We start from the raw sequence: 24,456 nt of genomic DNA on the forward strand, positions 1-24,456 counted from the left end.
AGACAGTAAGACCTGAGTTCAAAACCACTAACAAGTTCTGGGCAAGTCACTTAGTCTTATTTACTTGCATTTCCTCATTTATATAAGGAGCTGGAAAAGGAAATAGCAAAAGAAAACCCAAATAGGGTCATGAAGCATCAGACTTGACTGAAATGAATACCACCATGGGTAGAAATAATCTGAGATATCTGATCTTCAGGTTCAATCTGAACCAAAAATGATAAATAGAAAAAGAAATGAACCTGATTCATAACTGAATGCCTCATCCTTTGTCAAATTGAAGCAAGGTCTACTCTCTTTTTTTTTTTAGGGTTTTTTTTTTGCAAGGCAAATGGAGTTAAGTGGCTTGCCCAAGGCCACACAGCTAGGTAATTATTAAGTGTCTGAGACTGGATTTGAACCCAGGTACTCCTGACTCCGGGGCTGGTGCTTTATACACTGCGCCACTTAGCCACCCTACTCTCCTTTATGAGATAAAAATGCAATAGAGGAGTAGAGAAGGGGAACTTGGGGTTGCTTTGTGGCCACAGAGGAAGTGACAACTCCATAGGACGTGTTATCCACTATGACTGAAACTGAAACAGTTGGAATTCTGTGAAATGGTAAGATTTATAATGATGCAGCATCTAGACTTTCTTTCAAATTTTTATGGATGGAAGGAAAAAAGACCTGTAAGTTTGATCTTTGTCGATAGTAGGATCAGATTGTTAGAGATTTATGTGTTGTTTCTTTGTGTACTGAGGCACCATTGTTAATTAAAGTTGAGGGTATGGACTAAGATAACAGAATGTTGACCCAAGATTAGTGGTTTAAAAGAAGTCAGGAAGTGGAGAAGAGGGGAGAGAGAGAGAGAGAGAGAGAGAGAGAGAGAGAGAGAGAGAGAGAGAGAGAGAGAGAGAGAGAGACTATTTTAGACATGGGGGACAACCAGTGGAAATATACCAAGTCTTAAAATTCTTTACCAAATATATATGCATCCAGGATTTAATGCTTTAAGATTTTTTCAGCATGACTAAAATTCACTAGCTTTGCCAGTGCACATTACTGTGTATACGTGTCTGGATGAAGGGCAGACTAACAGGACACTTGCAGAAATCTGAACATTCCAAGTATTGGTTTCTGTAACTGCTCTCCTGCTGCCCCAGTTCCAGCACAGAGTATATCCTTTCAATGAGGGAATAATCATAGCTTTGTTGAATGATTCACCTTTCCTCTCCTTAGGTCACACCCTGGTAAACACACATCATTTAGTGACTTTGCACCAATGAAAGTCAGCCGGGGAATCAGCAGAGGCTTTGGCTCTATTTTAAGGGCACCCACAATTGCCTTTACATGCCTTGGTAACATCTTGTTTTCAATGTATGGGAAAGAACTGACTCACATGGAGTACAGGCTGTACTTCATTTTATGTAGTAGGTGTGTTCTTTCAAAAGTACAGAGATCAACTTTTTTACATGTGTAGTTATGCATTAAATTTACTAACCAAGAAAGCCTGGTTGTGAGTCCTTCCTGTCAGGAAGGAATTCTAGGCTTTATGTGTGTGTATCATGGACCCTTTGGGATCAAGGCCTATGGACTTCTCAGATTATTTTTTTAAGGGTGTATAAAATAAGATCTATAGGATTTTAAAGGAAATCAATTCTATAGAATTGAGTTATTAAATATTTTTTAAAATAAACACCAATCCTAGGTAAAGAACCTTTATTCCAAGTGAATGAATAATCAATTCAAAGTTTGTTTTTAAGTTTGATTAACTGATTTTCTTTGATTCATTGGATCATTATACACATGAGACATTGCTTTAAAACTTAAAAATAACACTTAGAATGATGAGTTACAGAGTAGTGAAATAAAATCCCAAAATGCCCTCAATCTAGATAGATGGGAACTAACAAACACTATTTGCTATTTAAATATCTTTCCCTAGTTTCTACTCCCCTTTATTTGTTGTCTTCCCCAATTAAATTAGCAGTCAACCAACAATCATTTATTAAGAAACTATATTATGTTGTTGCTGTTGTTGTTTGACCTTCATTCTCAAAGAAGATGAAGACATCAGAGAGGTGGTTCCATGACAAGCAAGTGAATAGGATTTAGGTGAGGGAAGACTGGGTTAAGTCACCATTCTCACTTTCTCTTCTGGAGCTGTCTGGATCCAGTGAACAAATATAAATCAGGGTGACTGGAGATAATCCAGGACTAAGTGACTTGGCCAAGATCATATAGCTATAAAGTATTAATACCTGAGATCAAATTTGAACTCAGGTCCTCTAGACTCTAGGGTCAGCGCTCTATCTATTGTACCACCTAGTTGGATAGAGTGATGGACCTAGAGTCAGGAAGACCTGAGTTCAAATCTAGCCCCAGACAAGTCACTTAACCCTATTCAGTTCAATTTCTCATTAGTGAAGTGTGTTGAAGAAGCAAATGGCAAACTACTCCAGTATCTTTCCTAAGAAAATCTCAAATGGAGTCATAAAATATTAGACCCATATGAAAATGACTGAACAAAAATAATATAGTAGGTACTGTATTAAGTACTAAGAATACAAAGAAAGGCAAAAGCATAGTCCCTGCCCTCAAGGAACTCACAATCTAATGAGAGACAACCTACACATGACTATATATAAAACAATATACATGTAGGATAAATTGGGGATGGTCTCAGAGGGAAGGTACTACTTGTCAATGTCTTTACTTTGGGAACCCTCTTTACTTTTACATTTGTATCCTGGTATTGGTCCCTTAGTAAATACTTAGTCAGTGCTTTTGCTTTAATTCATTTATTCATTCATCAAGCCTGACCTAATTCTGCTGCATCTCTGGAGGACCACCTGCAACAGTCCTCTCTTGTTCTTCAATCCAACTCTGAATCATAGCTATTAGAAACCTAGAGATCACCTACTGATCAGTAAACTGGCCCATGAACTCGATATGACCCACCACCTGTTTTTTATATGGCACATAGGCTAAAAATTGGTTTTTGCGTTACAAAATGCCTTGAAAGTTATACAAAAACAGACCTGGCTTATTTTACAGGACACAGTTTTCCTAACCCTGGACTCTAACCCTTTCATTTAAGTTGTAGAAACTCAAACCAGCAAAATGAAGTAATTAGCCCCCTGCCCAAGGTCACACTACTATTCCTTCCATTTTAGAGCTAGTACTCTTTCTATCTCCTCCCACAAGAATTTATGTTTAATGAATGAATAAATGGAAAGCATCCCTAGCTACAGGTTATTACATCAGGGTACTTTCCAGTCTCTCAATTCCCTGTCTGCTTACCTCATGAGTGATGAGTCATTTTTCCCCTAGGGAAGTATCTAGTCTCAGCTCCATACAACCTTAAATATTGACCATATATTGCACCAATGAGCATTTTCTACTTCCATCAGTAACAGGAATGTCCTTACATGTTGACTTGGTTGGGCTGTTTGCTCCTACACAACAGGTAATAATAACAAGTACCTGTTAGATTTGAATTCAGTGTCTTTGATTCATGTTGGTAATGCATAAGACATGACCCAGGCAGAGACGTTTAGGAAGATAGAAAGTACATGGTGGAGGGGCGGCTAGGTGGCATAGTGGATAGAGCACCAACCTTGGAGTCAGGAGTACCTGGGTTCAAATCTGGTCTCAGACACTTAATAATTACCTAGCCGTGTGGCCTTGGGCAAGCCACTTAACCCCATTTGCCTTGCAAAAACCTAAAAAAAAAAGTACATGATGGAGGTATAATGAAAAAATAGGATGAGAGAGATCAGGGAGAATGAGCAGAGTAGATTGTAGAGAATCTTAAAAGCTAAGCAGAGGAATTGAGACAATGTGGAAGGAAATAAAAAAATTTTAAAGATTTCTGACTAATTGGTGATATGATAAAAGTAACATTTAAGGAATTGAGAATCTGGAAAGGGTTAATAAGAAGGCATAGAATGAGTTCTTTTTTTTAAATCTCTATATCACCTTAATTTAATATTAAATTAGATTATTTATCTCCGTTTTACTGCAAAAAGAGCATTGATGGAATTGAAAGTTGACAGATCACAAACCAAGAAGAGAAAAAACAGAAAACCATAGTCCAATTTATTAATTAATGTTAATGCACAATTAGCAAAGAAGTTGTGTCAATGTATTTTTTTTTTAGATTTTTCAAGTCAATGGGTCTTAAGTGGCTTGCCCAAGGCCACGTGGCTAGTTAATTATTAAGTGTCTGAGGTCGCATTTGAACCCAGGTACTCCTGACTCCAAGGCTGCTGCTCTATTCACTGCGCCACCTAGCCACCCAAGTGTCAATGTATTTTTTAAAATAATCAATATAACTAGGTTAGATCCCTATCAAGAAAATAAGGATGGTTCAATATTTGAAACGTGTTACAAATTAAAATCACATGATCATATCCATAGAAACATAAAAAAGCCTTTGATAAAACACAAGACTCATTTGTTTTGAAAATACTAAAAAACAGAGGAATAAAAGAAACTTTCCAGTTTATGATCAAAGCATCTGTCTAAAAACTATTATTTGTAAGAGAAAAACTGGAAGCTTTCTCAGTAAGTTTGGAGCAAAAAAAAAGAATGCTAAATGTCTTCTTTAGCAAAGTACTGGAATGCTAGATAGAGCAATAATAAAAAAACTGAGAAAAAATAACTTTACTAAGTCATCCAAATATAAAATAAATTTGCAAAAAGAATCAGCTCTTTTACATACAGTAAATTTTCATTTTGGGTCATTAAGTTATATAAAGTTACTGTGAATACTGAATTAATGAATAGTGAAATATTTCTTCAAAGAGAAATATAGGATTAGGTTCCTTAGAGTTTTTGGTCACAACATTATTTTAACAACTTTGGAAGTGGCCTCACACATGGATCAGTGAATTTCCTCTTTCTTTTTCTGAATGTTCCATATTGCTGATTCATTAGTATTAACCTTATGGTCAACATCACTATAACTCATGGATGGTCTAAGCTTATCTAACAAACAGATTTTCTCCATGAGGTACATCCTAGCCTTCTTGTGCTTAGGAAAACTTGATAGCATTTCAATGGTTCTTTGGGGTCATTTTAAACAGTGTAATCACCGACAAAATGCAGTGAAAAGCATGCTTGTTTACAATGTGAGAACTGAAACAAGAAAGCAGAGCTTGTCTTGTTAAACCTTGGCTGGAAATGTAAAGGTTGAGGGCCTCCAATCTTTCACCCTTGCTCATATTCACAAATGACTATCAAGGATTGATTTTGGGTTTGCAAATCAATTTTAGAGACTAGGTGAATTTGCAAATATAGAAACTATAAATAAATCTACTTATTAATACAAGAAAATGCTATTAATAGATCATTCAAGCTCTGTCATTTGTAGGGAAGCAGAGTGGTGTGATGGAAATAGGGCTGAATTTTTGAGTCAAGACTGGAGTGCACATCTCATCTCTGACATTTGCTACCTATATGATCTTGGATATTTTACTTAACTTCCCTTAATATCAACTTTCTCATCTGCAAAATGAGATGATTGAGAATGAAATGAGACTAATAGCTCTAGATCTATATGATCCTATAAAGAGAATCTTGATTGTTTCAAATTTAAAAGTTTTCACGCAAATAAAACTAATACAGGTAAAATGAGAAGAGATAAATTAAATGATGAAACTATTTCAGTTAATTAGCTGATAAAATTCCAGTGTTTGAAAACTATAAAGAATTGATACAAATACTTTAAGATTAAGAGTTACTTCCATTAGAAAAGTGAATAGAAAGGGTCTCAATAGTTTTCAAAAGAAAGACAAGCTATCAATAACTAGCTGAAAAAATTCCAAATTCCCAATGGTTATAGAAATGCTAATCATACCACCCTTGGAAGTAGGACCTCACACTCATCAATGTAACAGATGCTAAAATATAGGAAAACTCAATCTGAATGTAATGGAATATCTCTTTGTCATAAAGAGTAACAAATAAGACCTCAGAAAAAATATGAAGATTTTTATGAAGTGTTGGAGAGTAAGGAAAACCAAAAGAACTATATACATGACTGAAACAATTTAAATAGGGACACCCAGAGGGGCAGCTAGGTGGTGCAGTAGATAGAGCACTGGCCCTGGAGTCAAATTCAGCCTTAGACACTTAATAATTACCTAGCTGTGTGGCCTTGGGCAAGTCACTTAACCCCAATGCCTTGCAGAAACAAAAAAAAGGAAAAAAAAATATAGAGACACCAGATCTAAAATGATCAAGGACAAGGATTAATTTTAATATCATATTTTAAAAATTGGAAGTTGTGATTAAATCCATAATCAAGTTTTTCTTGGGGAGTAACTTTGTAAAGGTAATTCATTTGTGTTTGTTGGAAAGTATTGGTTTTGGTATCATATGTATCAGTCAAATGTATTTTTAAAAATAAAAATTGAAGAAATGAAAGCAGAAAAAAGGAGAGGCAGTATGGTACAATTGAAGCACCACCTTCTCTCAAATTGAAAAGCCCTAGGTTCAGATCTTGCCATCAATTATGATCTCAGACAAGTCACTTAATCTCCTCAGCTTCAGTTTCCACATCTATAAAATGAGAAAATTGAACTTATATGCCCTTTGAAGCCCCATTTATCTTTATGATTGCAATTCTATGAATATTTTGAACAAAGCATAACCAGAAGACACATTTCCTGGAAAGACATTTGAAAGTGAAGGAGTGAAATATTTCTATCCCACCATATCCATTTGCCTTCTGAGGTTGAAGCTTATGTTACTTATCCTTGATATGAATATAATCATTCCAATTTCCATCTTTTATAGTCTATCTTCATTTAGAAAACTCTTTAGGACTTGTTCTCTAAAAAAAAGATTTGGTTTCTAGTCTAGAAGAGTTTGACAGGATTTCAAAACAAAAACCCAAGTATCTTCCCAAGTCTTCCTTATGCCCCACCTTTCTAAGTATGCTACTTCTTTTTCCTTCCTGAAGGTAATGTATCTAGGCTAGAATAAACTGCAGTGGTTACAGAGGTGCTGGGAAACCACAGCAAGGGAGGTTTATTGACCAAAGCAAGACTTAACACTAAGGAAGAACTATATAAGACAAGATATGATCATTGAATACATTTGACATATTGATGATTTTGATGATAATGCATTTATTGCAAATATACTATAATAGATCTGTTATAGCTAGGTTCCAGAGTGAACAGTGAATCCTCTAAAATGGTTATATATTCAGTATTTGAATTCATACTACTTGAAGTTATATTATGACCATTATATATGGTCAGTTTCCAATAAAAATATCATGTAAATTGTTTGCATTAATTGGTATATTTTATTAAAATATAACTATATTTTTACTTTGAATATGCCTCCTCTCTATGTGTCCCTTTAAAGAACTCATAATGGGACAAAAAGAGGTGAGAGGGAGACAAGTTGGAAAAGATAAGTAAACACAAATGTATACAAATTAAACAAAAAGTAATTTAGAGAGTGAGTATTAACTGGGAGAATTATAAAAGACTTTGTGTAGAAGATGACATTTGAGTTAAGTCTTGTCTGGAATCAGGGATTCTAAGAGATGAAGGTGATAAGGTGAAGTTACAAAATCTGGATGAGTCTATACAACTCCATGGAGGCAGAAGGTGACATGTCATGATCTGTGCAGTAGCAAATAGGCTAGTTTGGAGTTTAGCTTGTCATCATGATGATTCTTAGATGCCTTTCTTGATCTCTTTAGTTATAATTAATTTCAAATGAAAAAAATATACATTTATTTTATATGTACTTTCATTTTGTCTCCTTTAATAATGTCTAAAGTTCTTGAGGACAGGGACTATGCCTTCTATCCTCCAATCTTACTCTTAATTCCCCTTACTTTTCTCCCACTGGAAGCATAGACTCTTCCCTTGGGATCTTCAGTGTTGAGTTTTTGTCTTATCTTCTTAGAACCAGTTATGTTACTTTTCAGCAATTGCCACACCAAGCTGACATTTTGTATTACCCTCTTCCTAGCTCACTTATTGTATTCTCCCATTGGCTCTCCCATGTAAGTTCCTTGAGGGTAAGTGTTGCATTTGTAGCCTCACAGCTTGGCAAGGTACCTGGAATATAATAAGCATTTATTAAATGCTTTCTCACTCATTCTTCAAATCTCCAGAACCTAGTATAAAGCTTGGTACATGGGTACTTAATAGATGTCTATTGATTGAGAAGGAGTGTAGCCTAGATGTGAGGGTAATGTCTGAATTCTCAAGTCTATAGTTACAAGAGAACTCCAAAGGATATAGAGAAGACACTGAGTTATTTTCACCATGAATGGTGATGGTTAAGCTAAGACTCCATAAGAATTCTAGGGGTTGTAAAATTATTGTCTCTAGGCTATATCCCTTCTATCATTATGAAATTCTCTGTAGACCACTATTTGCCTCATTTAAAAAGCTATTGGGTTTTTTAAATTTTTTATTTAAGGCAATGGGGTTAAGTGACTTGCCCAAGGTCACACAGCTAGGCAATTATTAAGTGTCTGTGGCCAGATTTGAATTCAGGCACTCCTGACTCCAGGACTGGTGTTCTATCTACTGCACCACCTGGCTGGCCCCAAAAAAGTTATTGTTGATGTTGTTGTTTGTACTTCATTTTTAGAGAGGACCATGACATCAGGAATGTGATGCCTTGACATGCAAATGAATTGGATTTAAGTGAGGGGTAGGCTGTGCAAAGTTCCCAGTCTCACTTTCCCTTGAGTTATCTGGATTCAGTGGTCAGATATGGTTCTGGATGACTAGAGATGGCCCTGGATGCAGTGGGAGATCTTGATCTTTTTAAGCTAATGTTTTTTCCAAGGTCTCAGTTTGGTATTTTATTGTATAATAGCTATGGTAAGCTAACTTTGCCATAACCTAATCTGTCCTTTGACTTCGTTTGCCTCAAATGAAGGAGGGAATTTGATATTATTTAAGCAAAATCATAGCCCCCTCCCCTCCAGTCACATTTGTTTGAGTTACCTGGATAAATAGGGACATGTAGACATAGTTGAAATCATATCATTAGATTAGATTCCTCTAGTTTTAGAATGTGCTCTCTCTCCTCACCTATATAATTCTCATACACAGTTTTCTTTAAATCTTCCATTAAGGTTTCACCCAGTACATTGGAGCCATTTCACTGATTGTTTAAAAAAAAATTTCTGTGAACTGCTCAACCTGGTCCTTCTCAACACTTGACCACCCTGCTCTCTTTTTCAATGCTATGTTTCTTCTGCTGATGGCTTTTAAAGAAATTTCTCTCAAACTTGTCTTTATTGGTCATATACTTAAGGCAATATACATGTATGGTTATGTATTTTTCTTTGTTCTGTTTTTATAAGATCATGGTGTTTTATGATTTTCAGCTATAGCATCACTAGAAAATATTTACTGGCAAAAGATGAACCTTAGAGAATACCCATTTCATTGGCTATTTTCACTTATATGATTATGTATATTTGGCAGACTTGTTATACATATACATGTATACAGAACTACAAAACTTAAACTTGACACCTAGCAAGTACCTAATAATTTTTTTTATTCATTCCTTTCATTCACTCATAAAAAGTTGTAAATGAATCTTTATGGGAAACTTTAGGACATCAGAAAGTGATCGCATTTTCAATTCAGAAGAAAAATGTACCTTCTTGACAATCATGTTTGGTTTTTTGTTTGTTTTTTCAGGGAAGCAAAGGACACTATCGATACCACTGGCAGAGTCATAATGTCAAACATAGTGGTGTGGATGACATGGTTCTCCTGTCCAAAATCTCTGAGGACTCCATTGTAGAGAATCTGAAGAAAAGATATATGGATGACTATATTTTTGTATCCTTTGAAGGTTTGATCAGAATGTTCATAAATGAAATAGTAAGATCCAAACTATTGGAAGAAGAAAGATATTATTGAATACTAACCAATTTATTGATATTTAATAGAATAAAGAGATTTCTTAGCAATTTACCATACTTAATTTTTATGACTAAATGTATAATTAGCTAAGGTAATGGAGACTATTGTACTGACCAGAAGAACTGAGTAGACAAGAGGAAGCTGTCTAGAGTGCAATACCAAAGATTGCTCAGTAATTCAGTCATATCCAATTTTTCATGATCCCACAGATCATACATAGCACATCAGGTCCTTCTATCTTCCCCTTCCTCCCAGTCTGTCAAGCTCATGTTCATTACTTCCATGACATTATCTACCCATTTTGTCTTCTGCCATCCCCTTATCCTTTAATCTTTCTCAACATCAGTGTATTTTCCAAAAAGACATATCTTTTTATTATGGATTTAAGCCTCAGCTTCAGTATTTATCCTGTCAAAGAATAGTCTGAATTAATTTATAGATTAATTATTTATTAGTAGTAAGAATTAAGTATTGACTGATTTGATCTCCTTGCTTGTCCAAAAGTCTTCTTTACAACCAAAATTTGAAAATGTCAATTCTAGGGTGGTCAGTTTTCCAAATAGTACAACTCATGGCCTTATATTCCTACTAGAAACATGATAGCTTTGATTATACAGACTTTTATCAGCAAGGTGATGTCTATGTTTTTTAATATGCTATCGAGATTTATCATAGCTTTTCTTTCAAGGAGCAAGCTTCTTTTAATTTCATGGCTTGTAGTTTCTGTCTGCAGTGATCTTTGAACCCAAGAATATAAAATCTTTACAACACTGCTTCCATTTCTTCTCTCCCTGTTTACCTGGAAGTGATGGGACCAGTTAAGAAATGTGAAACCTTATAAAATGACTTTTTAAAAATTCATTTTATTTTAATGCCAGAAAGATCTTTCTCCATGGAACTTATTTTGTGATGTCAAATCATACATGTAATGTTAAGGTTCAAATCCTTTATGCACAATAGTGCTAAAGAAACTAATTTTTAAAAAATACATTTTATTATGTCCTTTGTCTTTAAATAACTTAAACCCCTTCTCCCCGCCCCCCTTAATCCAACTCCCTCCTCTGACAAAGAATAGCAATTAAGTAAAAACTTCCTAAATGATGATGATCACATTTGCCAATGTAGACAATAGTCTACCCTGGTAGTCTTCTGTCTTTCTTTCCTGAAGAAGGAGGTATGCTTCATTATCAGTGCTCTGAAATCACTTGTTTTTCAGTTACTTGGAGTTAAGTCTTCCTCTTAACTAATGTTTTTATTTACCTCATAAATGAAAGTCATTATGTATATTGCTCTCCTTGTTCTGCTTGTTTTGTCCTACATCAGGTCATAGAAATATGCTCAGTTTTCCCTGAATCCCTCATGTGTTACTTCTCACTACAAAAGAATATTCTATTACATTCATATTCTAGTTTTTTCAGCCTCAATTAATAGATACTATGTTTCTAGATTGGGACTACCAAAATGCTCCTATTGGTATTTGGTATGAAGCACAAGGTCATAAATGTAAGGTTGGTAAGGACTTCAGAAGATCAATGCCCCTCATTTTAGTCCAGTCCTCTCATTTTATAGATGAAGAAACTGATGACCAGGAAAATTAAGTGACTTGCCCAAGATCACACAGTCAATGAGCAAAGGAAACAGGAACTTAATCCAGATTTTCTGACTCCAAATCCAAGACTCTTCCTTCTCTGTCTCATGGCTTTTTTTAAGGGACACAAGGAATTCACTTTTCAAAATTGGAGTGTAGGAATTTGAGACCTTGCTTAAAACCTACAAAGACTTTGTTTCAGCACTGCTATCACCTGGTTTTAATCTAGAACCATGTCAGGGATGTCATGGGTTTTCCTAGACTTCCCATGAAGACGTATTCACATTTCCCCCCTCTTGATGCTGCCTGGGCTGATAGCAGAGAAAAAAAAATATTGAAGTCAGGACAGAAAGAGTCTCTGCTCTTTGCTGCCCTATAGACATCTATTGTTAATGGCCTTCCAGGTGTGAAAAAAATTTTCAAGAGATAATACTATTTTTTTTAGTCCAGAAATAAATATGCATATTTTAAAAAAACAGTTTTGCATGATTTTTTGTTTTTTCAAAATTATCCCATTCTAAAAAATTATAATAATTTGTCCATTTTTCTGCATTCTTATGTTTGTATAAGGAAACCTCAGTAGCAAATGTATTCCAAGGAATACCTAAAATTCTTGTCTTTCTTTGTGCTTTACTTTTGGCATGCCAAAGGCAATTTAAAAGTTTTTTAAAAAAGCAATGTGAAATTTTAATACAAACTTGCATTATCTTTACTATGATGGAAGATGAACTGGAGCTAGCATCCTGGGACTGGGCTGGGTCCCAGATGTGTCCCAACATCCAGGGTGGCATAATTCCTTTCCTCTAGGGTCATCCCATCCCAGAGCCAAATATGAGAGGCCACACCCCCTCCTCACTTCACTGCACTCAATTGGTCCACCTGGCTGCCATCTGGATACCATAAGACCACACTTGCCCCAGGATAAAGAATGAGTTCTCTTCCCTGGACATCCAGATCATGTAGGACACCAGTTGGGAACATCAGTGTCAAAGATGATTCATAGTGCATCCATGGTGAATTCTACTCTACCCCTTTCATAGACACACTCAAATTTTTGCCCTTCTCATCCCACTGAAACTTCTATGAACCTTATTCTCTCTTCTGATACTATGGATGGCATAGATTGCTGAACCTGAAGTTAGGAGGACCTGAGTTCAACTCTAGCCTCAGGCACTATCTCAGATTCTATGATCTTGGGCAAATCACTTAACCCTGATTGCCCTGTATCCAGGGTCATCTCCAAACATCCTGATTCATATATATCTGGCCCCTGGAGTCAGATGACTTTAGAGGAGAAAATGAGGATGGTGACTTAACACAACATTCCCTCACTCAAATTCAATTCACTTCCTTGTCATGAGATCTCCTCCCTGATGTCATGATTTTCTTCAAAAACAAAGGACAGATATCATCATTATCATCATTGTGGAACTGAATTTTAATGTAATTCTTCCTAACTGTGTGACCTAGAGCGAGTCACTTTTTTTTTCTAGTTCCATCATCTGAAAAATTAGGGAGGGTTTTGTGACTCTTACTCTATGTTTCTCTGATCTTTAAAAACTTGTTTAAACTGATCTAATTACAAATCATTAATTTCACCTTGACTCTTTCCAAGAGATTTATCAAGTTTAGATCTTGATTTATTTTTTCAAAAAAACAAAATCTGCCCATTTACATGGCTTAAAAGTATTGGTCATCTACACAATGATCTCACTGCTGAGGGGGTCTACAGTTTTGCCTATATTGCTGTGTTGTATCCTGAAAGGACATTTGCAAGTCAGCTGTTTAGAAATGGGAATTCATTTTCCCATATATCTCTAGTGGTTAAGTTCTCAGAACAGCCTATAAAAATGGCATGTCAGCTACAATTATGGATAGCTCAGCAAAAGGGAATACTGGATGACTAGATCTGTGGCTCCCCTGAACCCCCACAGAATCCTGCAGTAGCCACAGTGATGGTTATTCTTACAGAAAGAAGGAAGCTGGGTAGCACCTCCTTTTCCAACAGTAATTATCTCCCCCAAGGAGATCATAAGTTTCTTGAAGTCAGGGGCTGGTCTTGTTTATCTTTGTATTTAAGATCCTCCTAGACCCCCCATAGCTTTTCTGGCACAGAGCCTTAGAGTTTGTGGACTCTCAATAAATATTTCCTGATGGATTGCTTATCAAGACATGCTCTTTGAGTGTTCACAGCAGGATGGAAACCATGATTCATTTCTGTGGGCTAAAGCATTCACCTTAATTTTAATTGCCTAAGTTTCTACTGACTAAGAATGTGTTCACCATTGTGTACTCATTTGGATGTTAAATTCTCAATGAAAAAGGAAATAAGTTATTTGAGTACTACTGACTTTTGGGGAGAACTTTTATTGATTTGTTTTGCTTTTGATATCAAAATCATTTTCAGATTCATCCCTCTTTCTTCTTTTTCCATTTCACCCCACCCCAAAGTGATCCTTCCCCTGTAACAAAGAAAAAAGAAACAGTTAAAACAAGATCAACCCACACATCTATTGACTCTTGACAATAAGTGTAATATTCTATATTCATAGTTCCCCACCTCTCCACTAAAAAGGACAGTATAATTAACTCTTCAGTGGGACCAATATTGGTCATTTAATTAAACATCATTCAGTTTTATTTTATTGTTCCTTTAATGTATATTGCTGTATTCATTATGTGTTTCCTAGTTCACTTTGTTGCATCAGTTCAGACTCTTCTTGTTTCTCTGAATTCTTCAGAATTATGTTTCTTGGAGCGCAAGAATATTCTATTACATTTGTGAAGCACAATTTTCCATTTTTAGCTATTTTCCCACTAGTGGGGTACCCACTTTCTAATGTTAGGAATATGTATATAGTTATAATTTCTTCCTTTGACATCCTTGCCATCCTTCCAAGCAGTGGGATTTTTATCTCAATCAAATAGGATGAATAACTTAACTCTTTTTTTTACATATCAATTTCTTATTTCCCAGAATGCTCTGTCCAACAGTGACTCCAACAGTGAGCATATTCACGACACTGGATTTTAGAGAAGCTCTATAGGCTAAGTGGCACAGTAGATAGAATTGTGGACCTGGAGTTACGAAGACTCATCTTCCTGAGCTCAAATCTAACCTCAGTCACTCATTAGTTGTGTCTCCCTAGGAGAGTTACTTAACCCTGCCCCGTTTTTTTCATCTGTAAAATAAACTGGAGAAGTCAGTGGCAAAAAACTCCAGTATCTTTCCCAGGAAAACCCCAAATGGGATCATGACAAGTTGGACATAATTGAAAACAACTGAACAACATCTTTAGTGGAAAGATATTGGAATGGTTATGATTTGCCATTGTAATCAATCATAAGCTCCAATGTCAAGCTCATACTCTACCACTTGCAAACTATGTGACCATGGGTCAAGACATTTCATCTATGACTTTCTATTATCTTATCTGTAAATTGGGAACAATCACGTCTTCCCTTTCATCCTCAGAGCTTTTAGGACATTCAAATTAGATGCTGTACAAAGTGCAGCATCTTAAAGTATAATATAATTATAAACTGTTATATTATTTCCTGAAATGTTTAAATAGATCTGTCATTGCATCAGTGTGGCACTTCCTTGGGCACACCTATCTCTCTGCATGCTTCTGTATGCTTCTGCATGCTGTTGAGCAAAGAATGGTTTTCACATTTTTAAACACAATATTTTTTTTTTAAATGTAAAAACTATTCTTAGCTTCTGGATAGTAGGCCCTAAGTTTACTAACCCCCTCTCAATATAGAAGTCATTGGATTTTGGAGTCTGGAAGACCTAGTTGCAAATCCCACATCAAAATTATGTTGAACTCAGCAAATCACTTGGAATAAAACAAGGAGACTGTAATTAATAATCTCATAAAGTTCTTTCTGACTCTAAATCTGTAATCCTATGATTTTTATAGAGCAGTTAGGTAGCACAGTAGTTAGAATACAAGGTCTCAAGTCAGGAAGACTCATATTCCTGAATTCAAATCCACCTTCAGACACTCACTAGCTGTGTGACTCTGGACAAATCACATTACCCTCTTTGTCTCAGTTTCCTCAACAGTAAAATGATTTGGAGAAGAAAACAGCAAACCTCTCCAGGATCTTTGTTAAGAAAACCCCATATGGAATCTCAAAGTGTTGGACACAACTGAAAAACAATTGAAAAACAACTGATTCTTCTCTCTAAAATGAGGTCTCCCTCTGAATTTCCTTCTAGCTCTCTAAATCTTGGTTTCTCTGATTCCTTTAATACAGAAGAACACAAGTCATCCATGCTAACCTGCCTGTATGACTCCCATCTTTTTCTTCCTATAATGAGTTCTCTCTATAGGGGCATCCTTCTAGTGTTCTAGAAGCCTTCCTCTTTTGGTTACATACAGATAGATGCCCATGGATTTCATATGCAGTTAACATTTATTTTATAGACTCTAGGACCCATTCAACATAAAATGTTTTTTAATGCTTCTGAAAATAAAAATAATTCTTTTTTTCTATAGCACTTGAAGGTTTACCAAGTGTTTAATTTTACAGATAAGGAAACTGAGTCTCTGAAGAAGTTAAATGACTTGACCAAGGTCAAATAGCTAATAGGTGTTAGGTCCAGTCTATTTACTCCATACCATCTTAATAACTTCCATAGGTATTTATTAATTTATAACAAGAGTTTGACAGCACATATTTTCCTCAAATCAAGGCTTATTTTATTGCCTTCTCTGTAACAGTAACAGAAATATCATAGGAATGATAAAGCAGCATTACATTAAAGTGAAAAGTGGTTTGGGTTAGGTTTTTTCATTTTTTTTTCCTTTTTCAGCATTAATGGTCAAAGCCAGAGTCTATTAGATTTCACATTAAATTGCAAAGTTGCTCCCTGCTGTCCTTCTCCTAGGTCATTTTTTTCTTTATTATTGAAGATCAGCATTTGAATCAATCATTTGTTAAAGCTTCCGCTCTGAATGGCCATTTCTTTGGACCACATCAGATTTGAGTTGACTAGAAAAATGCTGACCTTGTTTACTAACAAAATCCAACATTTCAGCTGTTAATGTTCACAAAAGCATGCTCTATTCTCCATATTTGTTCCTAGAAAAATTGTCACGCTTCTTGAAATTTAAATCTACATTTTGTGAGAGAAATATTGCAGTCTTCCCCAACCTCCCCACCCCCCCACCTCCTCAAACTGAACTTGTCTGGCTTTCCCTGGACATGCTTGGAATGACTTAATGTCTAGCTTCTTGGCTGCAAACACCAGTTACTCATGAAAGTCACTCAGTGTTATATATTCAGAACTTCTTTCCATCAAGGCTATTTTTGCACTTAACCAACTCAAAGTTATATTTAGCACTTTGAAATATTTACAGATGAGAATTTATAGACTTTGTACACAGGTCAAGTCAAAAAAACTTATTACTTAACATATGTAGGACAATTCCCTAAGTATTGGGGATACAAAGAAAGGCAAATAAACAACCTCTGATTTCAAGGAGTCTACAATCTAATAGAAGATATATAAATATATATGTGTAAGCTATATACAGGGTAAATTGTCATTAATTTCAGAGGGAAGTCATTTGCCTTAAAGATGACCCAACAATTATCACATTATTTTTGTATAATTATTCAATTAACACAAACTGATTTAAGTGCTGGTCACTGTGCTAAGCATTGTAGATAGAAAAAAAAAGCAGAAATAGTCTCAACTCTCCAGGACTTCATAATCCACATGTGTAAATAGGTACAAGCAAATACAAACAAAAGAGATGGAAGATTTAAGGGGAGGCTATGACCTTCCAGAAGCACCAGAGAACTCAACAAGACTATTTTTAATGACAAAAATGTAATGTAGTATAAAGGCTGAATCAGAAAACCTGACTTATTAGAGCTCTGTTGCTACCAGGTTTGGTGTTGTCCTTCAATCATTTACAACTCTTCATAACTGCATTTAGGATTTTCTTGATAAAGATACTGGAATGCTTTGCCATTCTTTCTCCAGTAGATGAAAGCAAACAAGTTTAAGTGACTTGCCCGGGATCACACTAGAAGGTATCTGAGGCTGGATTTGAACTTAGGTTTTTCCTGACTCCTGAATTCTATCCACTTAGACACCAGTTGCCACATATCCTCCTTGAGCAATTCATTTCTAACTTGTCTAGAGCTGTTTTCATATCTAGAATACTTATAGAATACATCTATATAGAGTTTATAGAATTTTTTCTTCACAATTTTGGAAGTTGGTAATACATATATTATTACCCCACTTTCCAAATATGGAATCAGAAGGTTGAACTGCCCAAGTTGATCCAACTATTATATAACAGAGTCAATACTAAACCCACATTTTTTGTTTTAAATCCAGTACTCTTTCTTCTGTATCCCATTCCCTTTAACTACTCATAATTTGCCCATCCATAAAATGAGAGGATTGGATGAGACACCCTTTTTCCATCTAAAATTCTATTGAACTTCTTCATCTTTTGGCATGGTGCACCTTATATAACAGAAAAACACACTTTACAAATTACATTTGAAGCCACACCTATACAGGTAAAGGTTAACCAGTGGGTTGAGGTAATTATCTAGATCTTTCTGAAGGACCACCTGAATTATGCAGTGGGAACTGGGAATGATTGGATTATACTGATGGTTATCTAAAGTTTCCACTTTGTTCTCTCTTATCTCACCTTCAATATTCAGTGCTGAATTCTGCCTTTAAAAAAAAAACCTTCATAGCATCTTTCATATACACCTCCTTTAATCTGTCATTGCCACCATCCTAGTGGAGGCTCTTATCACATCATTCTTGAACTATTACAATAACCCTCTTACTTTCCCTGCCTCAAGTCCTCAAGTCTCTCTTTCTTTCTCTCTCTCTCTCTCTCTCTCTCTCTCTCTCTCTCTCTCTCTCTCTCTCTCTCTCTCTCTCTCCCTTCTACTATAAAATTAATCTTCCTAAAATGTAGTATTGATTGTGTCTTTTCCTATATTCTGTAAACTAGTTCTTGCTCACACCCAGGAACAATTGTTAAAGCCTGTTACCATTCAAGGCCCCCACAACCTGGTTTACTCCTACCATTCCAGTCTTTTTGTACCTAAATACTCTCCTCTCACCCTCCCCCCTACTCTATTCTGTGAGTCAGTGACATTGGCTTCCTTGATGTTCCTCACACAAGACATTCTAACTCTATGTCCCCTAGGACATGGGTCCAGCTCAGATCCCACCTCCCCTTAAGTCTCCATTATCTTATTTATTTTTTCTTTATCCTATCTATGTCTTGTTTATATATGAATGTTTATATTTTTGCCTTTCTTTATATTCCAAAACTTAGCACAATTAATAAATGCTTATTCTGTGACTGACTGTATCCATCCATTCAGTTCAGATTTGTAGAAGGGTACATTTCCCCACTCCTGCCCATCCTGTTTATGTTGTCTTCCATTATTCCATTGTAAGCTCCTTGAGGATAAGAACTATATCTTTTTTATTTGTATCTTCTGTGCTTAGCATAGCATCTGGAAAATTATAGGTGCTTAACAAATGTTTACTGACTGACTTTTTATCCTGAAAAAAAAAAAGCAACTTAAAGCTTGGGCCAGTGGGCATGATAGATTCACTCACCCTGTTCTGGCTACTGGTGTTATCTTTATTATTATTATTATCTAAATCATTCTAGGAATTAACTGAACTGGTCCTTGGCAGTTAACACCAGAATAATCCATATTCAAAGGATCATAGATTATAATTTAGAAGGAGCATTAATGATTAAAACTGAGCCCTATAGTGTTAAAGAGACTTGTCCAAAGTTATATAGGCAGTAAATGAAGGAGGTAGCATTTTTAACCCAGCCCTGTTAGTTCCAAATTGAATATTCCCACTGCATCCAATCACTAGTCTGAATTGTGAAGGATTATAGCTAATCAAATTTGTGAGAATTCTTCAAAATAATAATCTTGCCCTTCATATAACTAGATATAGGTGTCTATAGCTATCCATCTATCTGTCTTTCACTAGGATATTTAATGGTCAGTTTTCTGGGTGCTTGACCTTCCTCATTTCCATCTGAGTTATTGGATGGTGATTTAAGATATTACCCTTTTGATGCTTTGTGCTTATCTATATATGTATTATATTTTATTTCCCTCAGCAGAATATAAATACCTTGAGGGCAGACACAGATTTGAAGATTTTTTGGGGGTGTTTGCATTCTCATCCTTTAAAAAGAACTTAATCAGTGTTTATGGGGCAGATAGGTGGTGCAATGGATAGAGTGCCAGGCCTCTGTCTTAGCCTCAGTTTCCTCATCCTTAAAGGAGAACACCTATCTTCCAGGGTTGTTGTGAGTATAAATGATATGATGTTTGCAAAATATTTTACAAACCTTAAAGCACTGTGTGTGTGTGTGTGTGTGTGTGTGTGTGTGTGTGTTATTAGATCATAAAGTTTTTAACTAATAAGGGACAGAGAGGGAGATGAGACATTTGTCTTGCCCAGGATACTTGACAAAAGTTTACCAATAAATGTGGCCTGCCATTTTAGGCAGGAATTGACATTAGGGATGTTGCAAATGACATTCAAGTAGCATTAATCATGAAATAATTGACTTTCTTTTGTGTCAAGTTATTTTTAATCAGAGATAAGCATTTCCCCATCATCTAATTTTATTTGAATTAAAGAGAGCTGGTGATAGATAAAATAGAGATTGTTACTTGTAAATTTAAGACTAGTAAGTGAACTGCCAGGACTAGGACCCAGTTTTGATGATTCCCTAAGTCCTTATTTATTTGCCTTTCTTTGTATCTCCAATACTTAGGGAATTGTCCTACATATGTTAAGTAATATAATATATAGTGCATAGATTATTGGTCTTTGAATATGAAAGACTTGAATTCATATCCTGTCTCTGATTCTTATTGTCTCTGTGGCCTTGAGTTAAGTTGTTTAATTTCAAATTTCAATTTAGTTATTTTTAAAATGATATGGTTGAACTTTATGACTTTAAGGGTCTCTTCCAAATCTAAATTGGTACTAAGTTCAGCTGCCCATTTTTCCAGGGCATGGGGAGCTGGGGAGGGGAAATCAATGTTCATTAAATAAGAGAATGAATAATTCTAAAACATCAATTATGTTCTTGGGGGGAGCATCAAGATTTCATAATTATGAACCTTAACTAAATATAACTACAGACATATATTGGATCTGTATTAATTTCTGTAAACCCTTTCAAACAGATGCCATACTTTGGGGAAAAGGAAATTGAAATGTACCAAGGAGCTGTAAGTAATCTATTCCCTAAATGACTATAATGTTCTGAATTTTATTCTTTATTCTTAGTAATATCTATTTTCATATGTTTTCATTCTTCTTATACATCACCTTATCATGGACAGTTCATTAAATGATGGTATTTGATTTCAAATGTATGAATGTCAGGGGTCATTTGATACAATCTCCTCATTTTGCAGATTATGAATTTGTGACTTACTTAAAATCACCCAGAAAGTAATTAGCAGCAGTGGAATCAGACAGACCTTAGGCTATCTGACTACAAATTCTGAGTTCTTTCTGTTCTATCTTGCTTCCTGAAACTAAAGAAGCTCAGTGAAATTTGATTTTTGGCTCAAATATTTTTTCTATTCTACAAGTTACTCCCTTTTCCTGATCAAAAAAAAAATGTTTACTATTATCACACAATTCCAAATTAAATCCCAAAACAAGCTTTCCCTTTTCTGAATAAGATTGAACTTTTGTTTAAATGTTCCTACTTCACAAACAAATGACAATTTTTTTTTCCTAGGTGCAAGTGTGCACCCCATTTAAACTGTATCTCACATAAAAGCAGTTAAAATGGTAGGGAGAGTAAATGCTATATGAAACAAGTAAGATAGGAAATTGGAATATGGATGATGACACAGCGGGGGGGGGGGGTGTTATACTCCTTAGTACACTTGCTTCCCTTTTCCCTTTTAGACTTACTTGTTTGCTTTTCTCCCTTTTCCATCCTTTTTCTTTTTTATTTCCCTCTTTTCCCCCCCCCCAAAGCTTTCATTGATCCTGATCTCACTAAATCAAACCAAAAGAAACCAATCCACTGAACCTGTTGGCTGATGAAGGGTCCTGGGGGCTGAGCCTAAAATGGGCTGATTTAGAAAAATTCAACCTTTGTGACTTTGTGATCCTGAGTAAATTAGGTAATCCTTAAGTAAGTGGGGAGTAACCATCTCCATTAGTGAAGGAAGTTTCCTTCCATTAATAAATCATCCTTCCAAAGCAAAAAAGAGCAGAGAGGGAGACAGAGAGACAAATAGACAAAAACCACTATTCACTTTATCCTTTAATTTATTTAAATCTCATGACTATCTTGAGGGATAAGCAGAGATTGCTTATAGACAAGGACAGAGGACCTGTGGGATTTTCAGGCCTTGTCTAAGCTGGTGACCCAGATCTCCTGACTCTGTCTCTTTCCTCATCCTGGATTTAGGAGTTTGTGATTCAAAGTGTGTTTGTGATTGAGTAGGGGTATTGCTTTGATTTGGAGCTAGAGATGGAACAGGAATGAAAAGGGATTTTGGTTGGATAAGGAGAACTGAGTTATTTCCATTTAGAAGCCTAACAAATAAGTCCCATGAAACTGGGAGGCACAAAACTACCCAGGCCTGGTTGTTTGTTATCCACTAGAGATAAAACAAACAGGCCAAACCAGTTTGCTCCTTCAGATTACCACCACCACCCCCCTTCCTCATAAAAAGCCTATCTCTTCCAACCTAACCCCCACCTCCTATCTCCTCAAGATATCAAGTGCTCTCAACTCATCACTTCAAGAAAATTAGAGCTTTATAGTTCAAATTCAGTGTGCTGGGTCTCATGAACAGCTTGTTTCAAATTTAGCTTAGCCCAAAGGCCATATGGGTGGGCAGAGCTAATGGGCAGCTCTCTCCAAGGTGAGGCTTTTAGTGGTAGGGTGTGGCATTAGAATATCTGAAGTCTTTGGTCATGACTAAGGACTGAATCATGTCTGCCTATTAGGGATTCCTGCCTTTCATTTTCAAAAAAGAAATGCCCTGGGTCAAATTACACCTTTAACTGCATGTGGAGCTTCTATTGACAGAGACCAGGGAGCTGTCAAATTCTGGCCTTTTAGATGAGCAACCAGCAACATGCAGTTGCAAGAACATGACCTGAATTGAAGTGTATTCTAGAGTAGAGAGGAGAAAGGAATGTTTCCAAGGCAATTTTTTTTTTTTTTTGCTGTTTGACCTTGTAGCCCTAGGGCAAGTCTCTAGTGATTCTGGTTCTATCTCCTAATGTTTAAAAATCTGTTTTTACAATTAATGTATCATGTATACCTTTCCCTTTTCCCTCTCTCCAGGCACAGTATGAAAATCCTCCTCATATCTATGCACTTGCTGACAACATGTATAGAAATATGATTATTGACAGAGAAAACCAATGTGTCATCATAAGGTAAGATATTCATATATTACATTTCTGGGTCAGTCTGGCAAAACTCCCTACTGAACCATGCCAAATGTTTCCTCCAAAAGAATACAAGTAACATTGATGTCTCTAACACTCACTTAATTGTCTGATCTTGTCCATGGACATGTAGCCCACTGGACTACCCACTGGACTGAACCTTTCTAATTAGTGGCACTTTCATGTCAGCAGGTAGTGCCACAAGCCTATTCACATGGTGGAGTTCAAAGCCTGCTGGCTGGTTTATCTTTTTTTATTTTCATAAAAGCTGAAATGACTAGCACAAAGGGAGATTCTGCAATATTAGTGTTTGTTCCATGTGCTCAAATTAAAACAACCGACTTGTTGGCTTCCAGTGCCATATGTCCCCCAAGATTACTTTAATCAAGAGAAGGAAAGGCCTTCCTGCCATGTTTTAGCAAAGCAAATGCCCTGGGAAATGATGGTTTCCTTGCTTACCTTCAACTTCCCTTTTGAATAGAGAACTTTTACTTCCAAGTCAGAATATTTCTAGCTAAGTTTTTTGAGCATTGTCAACCAGGACTTTTTTTGCTCTGCTCCATTTTAAATCTTCTTTCATGATAGAATTTTGTCTCTTACCATCTTGAATGTTCCTGATGTGCTTTAAATTCTATGAGAGAATTTCAACTGAACTTCTCTGTTGCCTCCCTACTTCCATTTTATCATTCTTTTGTCCTAACACTTCTTAAGTTAAAAATCAGCACCTGAACTTCAACAGCAGGGAGGTCAAGAGCTATGTCTTTAAGATATCAGTCAAAGGATAGTAATTAAAATGAATGAACAAAAATAAAAGAGAAAAGAATTTTATTAATTTACTGAGTTTTAAAAACTTTTAATAATAAAGGAAATGTTCTAATGAAATTCAATGTTCTGATCTGACTTTCCTTCCCAAAAAAATTTCCAATCATAACTTGAGTTGTTGAAGAGAGTCTCTGTCAGGTTCATTAAGCAGAGAGGTTCACAGGCTATATGGTTAGTCTCAGAATGGAAATTAAGACAAGTTTGAGAAAGAATGGAATTGGTGGCCGGTCCCACTCTTACACACTTCTCTTTTCCTCTTCACTTGCATCAAAAGCAAGAGCAAAAGTAAATAAATTTCATTTTTGGATTAACCAATTTAGGAATATGTACCTAAGTAATAAATTCTTTCTTCTTTTCTTCTTTCTTTTCAATTTTGGTTGGTGTTTGGGGAGGAATTGAACAAGAATGTTTAACTGAAAAAATAAAATGAATTTTAAAGAGAAAAAAGTAAGTGAACTTCTCCAAGCCTCAGTTCCTTGATCTTTCTTGATCTCTAAAATAAAATGGTTAGACTTTGACCTCCAAGCCATCTTTCAACTCTAAATCTCCAATCCTATGAGCCTACAAAGGAAGAAAGCAATGATGTTTCATTCAATTTGTTCATTGCCTACGTATGTATTTTGCTCCATGCTATTAGAGTATCAAAATGAATA

The 24,456-nt window shown here is 35.7% G+C and overlaps 1 protein-coding gene across 1 annotated transcript in view; it reads left to right on the forward strand.

The window, feature by feature from the left end:
- Nucleotides 1-24,456, forward strand: part of MYO1E (myosin IE) — a 248,439-nt gene that overhangs the window by 85,455 nt on the left and 138,528 nt on the right. Inside the window, exons 2-4 of the mRNA XM_074234549.1 lie at nt 9,684-9,827; nt 20,692-20,781; nt 22,875-22,969. Of these exons, the coding sequence (XP_074090650.1) occupies nt 9,684-9,827; nt 20,692-20,781; nt 22,875-22,969 (329 nt within the window). The remainder of the gene's footprint in view (nt 1-9,683; nt 9,828-20,691; nt 20,782-22,874; nt 22,970-24,456) is intronic.

The sequence above is a fragment of the Macrotis lagotis genome, chromosome 4 (assembly GCF_037893015.1).
Source record: "Macrotis lagotis isolate mMagLag1 chromosome 4, bilby.v1.9.chrom.fasta, whole genome shotgun sequence".
Classification (NCBI taxonomy): Eukaryota; Metazoa; Chordata; class Mammalia; order Peramelemorphia; family Peramelidae; genus Macrotis; species Macrotis lagotis.